General features: G+C 44.5%; 1 protein-coding gene across 1 annotated transcript; it reads left to right on the top strand.

Moving 5' to 3' along the window:
• The first annotated feature begins 232 nt into the window (after positions 1 to 232).
• LOC127667886 (40S ribosomal protein S18-like) lies at positions 233 to 773 on the top strand. Its single transcript, XM_052161269.1, has one exon. The coding sequence runs from the start codon at positions 273 to 275 to the stop codon at positions 729 to 731; it is 459 nt and encodes a 152-aa protein (XP_052017229.1). The 5' UTR covers positions 233 to 272; the 3' UTR covers positions 732 to 773.
• The last annotated feature ends 4,633 nt before the right edge of the window (positions 774 to 5,406 follow it).

Raw genomic sequence — 5,406 nt, forward strand, 5'->3', positions numbered from 1 at the left:
TTTTTCACCCAAAATGAGTTACATGATCCCTTGTGGGGTCACAGTCCACAGCTTAAGAAGCTGGTCTGAGTCATGTGATGGTGGCCTGAGCCTTTCATCCCAGCACAAGGGAGGCAGAGGCAGGTAGATCTCAGTGAGTTAGAGGCCAGCCTGGTCTATGAATAGGGTTTAGGACAGTCAGGGCTTGCTATACAGAGAAACCATGTCTCTTAAAAAAACCAACCAACCGCTCTTCCACTGGAGGCCTCCACGCCGCCGTCTGTGCCGCCACCATGTCTCTAGTGATCCCCGAGAAGTTCCAGCACATTTTGCGCGTACTCAACATCAACATCGATGGGCGGCGGAAAATAGCCTTCGCCATCACTGCCATTAAGGATGTGGGGCGGAAATATGCTCATGTGGTGTTGAGGAAAGCAGACATTGACCTCACCAAGAGGGCTGGAGAACTCACGGAGGATGAGGTGGAGCGCGTGATCACCATCATGCAGAACCCACGACAGTACAAGATCCCAGACTGGTTCCTGAACAGGCAGAAGGACGTGAAGGACGGGAAGTACAGCCAGGTTCTGGCCAATGGTCTAGACAACAAGCTGCGGGAGGACGTGGAGCAGCTGAAGAAGATTCGGGCCCATAGGGGGCTGCACCACTTCTGGGGCCTTCGTGTCCGCAGTCAGCACACCAAGACCACTGGCCGCAGGGGCCGTACCGTGGGTGTGTCCAAGAAGAAATGAGTCTCTGGGCCTTTACTGTTAATAAATAGTTTATATACAAAAAATAAATAAATAAACAAATAAATAAAAATAAAAAACCAACCAAACAAACAAACAAAAAAGTGCACTGCTCTTGTAGAGTACCCACTTGGTTCCAAACACCCATGTTGTACAATTCTTAGCCAGCATCTCTAACTCCAGCTTCAAAGGTAATTCTACACCTCTGTGTGGCCTCCTTGGGCACCTGCATTCATGTATAAGAATAATAAAATTAAAAATAATATTTTTAAAAGAAGTGGGGCTATAGAGAACACTCAGTCATTAAGAGCACTTGGTGCTTTTTTAGAAGGCCAGGATTCAGTTTCCAGCACCCACATCAGGCAGTTCACAGCAGCCAGTAACTCAAATTCCAGAGGCTCCAGGGCACATTTCTGGCTGCCACATGTGTGTTTACTATACATGGTTGAATAGAGAGCCAGGGTTATGGAATACAGCTGCACAAGGAGGCAAGTTAACTACTCTTGGTTGGAGTAGTCTCTGTAGGGGAGTCGACTTCAGGACTGTCCTGGTTGGTTTTGTGTGTCAACTTGACACAAGCTAGAGTCAGCACAGAGAAAGGAGGCTCAGGTATGTACAGAGCCTTATTGGGAGCCATACCACATGGTAGGAACTTGACATTGGCCAAGGACAATCCCCTGGCTTCAGGCAGAAATCTGAAGTTAAGACACAATAGGGAAGTAGGTTACAGCAAGAATTTTTATCCTAGGGTAGAGAAGCTCAGAGTGAAGGTTAAGCTCGTTGTTCCTCCATCTACGAATTCCCCGAATTAAGCAGGTGACCCACCCAGCTGCCAGAGCAGTCGAGACGAGGACCACCAAGAGAAGAGAGACAAGTTCCACCAGAACTCAGCTCGGAGTCTGGGGGGAAGGGCTTGCCCAAATTGTTAAAAGGTCTGACCACCATTAAAGTTGGGGCCTCGATCAGTAAAATATTGTCCTGGCCTTTTTTCTTTTCGCCCCTTCCCCATCTATCCCTCAGCTTCTGTTCCAGCAACCCAGTTCGTAATAGCTGCAGGCAGCTATGGAATACAACACAGGTAAGGAAATGCCTCCATGAGATCAAGTTGTAGGGTATTTTCTCAATTGGAGGGCCAGCCTGTTGTGGGTGGTACCATCCCTGGGTGATAGTATTGGATTTCATGAGAGAGCAGGCTGAGCAAGCCAGGGGAAGCAAGCCAGTATGCAGCACCCCCCCCCCCCATGGGCTCAGAGCCAGCTTCTGTCTCCATGTTCCAGCCCTGCTTGAGTTCCTGTCCTGACTTCTAGTGATGAACTCTGATAAGCCAAATAAACCCTTTTCTTTCCAACTTGCTTTTTTTGTCACAGTTTTGTCAAAGCGATAGAAACCTTAAGACAAGGAAATAAACATGGGGGAGGGGAAGAAAGCTATGCTGGACATTTTCTGTACATACTGAACATTCACACTCAGATCAGAGGAAGGCTTTGCACACTTGGGGTCCCTCTCAGTCTCCCCTGGGGCAGAGGCACTAGGATCCTTGACATGCCCACATCAACAATACACATTCACTCAGAATTTACTCCTTGCAAAAGAGGAAGAGATAGCAAGTTTCCTTTATTAGATTATAACATAAACCAGGCAGTGGTAGTGCACACCTTTAATCCCAGCACTTGAGAGGCAGAGGCAGGCAGATTTCTGAGTTTGAGGCAAGCCTGGTCTACAGATTAAGTTCCAGGACAGCCAGGGCTACACAGAGAAACTGTCTCAAACAAACAAACAAACAAAACAAAACAAAACAAAAACAAAAAAGAAAGAGTATAACATTGTTATTAATTTGCTTGCTTATTTTGGGACAAGAACTCACTATATAGATCATGCTATCCTCAAGTGTGCAGAGATTCTTTTGCTTTGCTGCAGTTTCATGTTTTTTGGAGACAGGATCCTCAACCTGGAGCAGACCAGTCATGGTACAATGAATAGAAAATGTAAGGTAAGCGGGATATTATATTGCATGCCTATGATTCCAATACTTTGCATGTAGAGGTGAGAGAAATGAGTTCAAGGCCAGGCTGAGTTACCTGAGGTCCTGTCTCAAACAAACAAACAAACAAACAAATGGGCTGAAGGGATGGCTTCAGTGCAGGCACAAGTTCAGATACCAGCACCCATGTCGAACGCCAGCATTGGTTAAAGTAGAGACAGCCTTGCCTAACCAGCAAGTTCCAGGTTCAGTGAAAGACTCTGACTCAAAAGATCAGGTAGAGGCCAATGAAAGGTGATATCTGACATCTAACCCTGGCCTCTGCAGGATTTACACATAGCACACACACAAAGTTAGAAGAAGAACATGAATGGTAAGTTGTATTAGTTTCTTTTCTGTTTCTGTGGTGAAGCGTCACAACCATGGCAGTTTATGGAAGGGAAGAGTTTACTTGCATTTATAGTCCTAGAGTCCATGTTGGCAGTGGGCATCACCTCTAGAACCAGCAGCAACAAAACAGAGACCTGGGAAGGGCAAGTGGGTTTGAAACCTTACCAGACACTTTTCTATTTGTTATAAGGCACCAAGACCAAGCCAACACATAGACAAGTTTATTTAGGGCTTACAGTCTCAGAGGGTTAGTTCAAATCCACTACTATCATGGTGGTGAGCATGGCAGCAGATAGGTCCACATGGTGATGGTGGAGCAGCCAAAGGCTCATGTCTTCAACCATGAGCAAGCACAAGGAAGATGGAGATAATTTGGAACGCAGTAGGTTTCTGAAACCTCAAAGCTCTTTCCTAGTGAGCTACCCGCCTCCAACAAAGCCACACCTCCTAATCCTTCCAAAACAGTTCCACCAATAGGGAAGAGGCAAGTTATCCTTTCCAGGCTCCCCTAGGCTTATGGCAAATGCAGGTCAGTCCAACTTTGAACGTTTTTATAGTCTTTCAGTTTCTACATAGTTTGAAAGTCCAAAGGCTCTTTAGAGACTCAAGATAATCTCTTAATTGTAATTCCATGTTTTGTTTTGTTTTGTTTTGTTTTAAAAAAAAAAAGAAGTGAAAATCACATACTTTTCAACATATTGTGGTACTGAATATAGATTACCATCCAACAAGGGAGGAAAGGGGATTTAGTGAGGAAAAACTGGTCCAAAGCAAGACTGAAACTCAGCAGGACATACTCGGAATCTTGTAGCCCATGTCTGCTGTCAAAGATGTGGATGGTTCTGGCCTTCACTTTTTGCAGAATGAGGTACACCTTCTCTCCTGAGCCAGTCCCACTCCCTGATACCGTTCTTCTTGGCAGATGTCATGGCTGTGGCACCTTTAGCACAGTCCAAGCTTCTTTCTCTTTAACAGTGTCATGCACTGACCTCAGAGCCTCTACACGGTGACATATTTCCCCCAATCCCCACCCACATGCCAGGCTCCCATTAACATTGGAAGAAGATTCTACAACCTCTTTACTTTGGTAGCCTTCATGACTCTAAAGCTGGAACCCTATGGCCAACCTTACCAAGTTTGTCTGCCTACTTGGTGTGGAACCCGACCTTGAATAATATTTGAATTATAATTGCATAAACTTTGTTTTGTTGTTGCTTTTTTAGGAGCAGAAAATTTCTTTAGGAGCAGAAAAATCTTTTTTCTTTCTAACTTGCAGGACTAGCAATGTGGGGGTTTCCCCCTCCCCAGGGTATCAATCCCCTTACTCCACTTCATGTCAGGCCTCTCCTTATCTCCATCAGCACAGGCCTTGTCTCCAACATTACATCTCCTGGTGCCCTTTTTCTGCTCAAATTGTAACTTTATATTGGTTTTGCCCCACTTGCTGTTTCTCATTGTCAACCTGCAGAAGAGTGGCCAACAATAATCACACTAAAAAGTCAATATTAGGCTGTCTTGAAATCTCCTCTGCCAAGGAAAAATAGTCCAGCGCTTTTTACTTTAACCTGAAGGACATTCTTAAGACAAGGGGAGAAAGTAGCCACATTCTCTGCTAAAACACCACAAAAATCTAGCTCAGTTGTGACTGTTGTTCCCCTCTGAAACATCTTGAGCTTGGCCTCCATAATCCACATCACTCTCAGCATCCAAGTTCAAACTAGACTTCATTATAACATTCAAGGGTTTTCTTAGTTCACATTCTCAAAGTCTTCCATATTTCTCTACAAATCTTCCAGCCTAGTCAGGCCTGACATGGTAATAGCCCTATTCTGGTACCAAGTTCTATCTTAGTCATTGTTCTATTGTTGTGATAAAACACCATGATCATAGCAACTTAAAGAGAAAATAGTTTATTTTGGGTTTATATTTTCAGAGAGTAAATGCATGACCGTCACGTTTGAGAGCAAAGCAGCAGTCAGGCATTCTTGGCACTGAAGCAGTAATTAAGAGCTCTCATCTTAAGGCCCAAGCACGCGGCAGAGGGAGCTAATTGGGAACAGAACAGCATGTGTTTTGGAAACCTCAAAGTCCACTCCTGATGGCACAGCTCCTATAACAAGGTCACACCCCTGAATCCTTCCCAAAGAGTTCTACTGAGGACCAAATATTCAAACACATAAACCTAAGGAGGCCATTTTTTTTAAAACTCCATTTACACTCTAGTGAGTTCTTTTTTTTTTTTTTAAGATTTATTTATTATTATATGTAAGTACACTGTAGCTGTCTTTAGACACACCAGAAAAGGGC

This window comes from Apodemus sylvaticus, chromosome 17, assembly GCF_947179515.1.
Source record: "Apodemus sylvaticus chromosome 17, mApoSyl1.1, whole genome shotgun sequence".
Taxonomy (NCBI): domain Eukaryota; kingdom Metazoa; phylum Chordata; class Mammalia; order Rodentia; family Muridae; genus Apodemus; species Apodemus sylvaticus.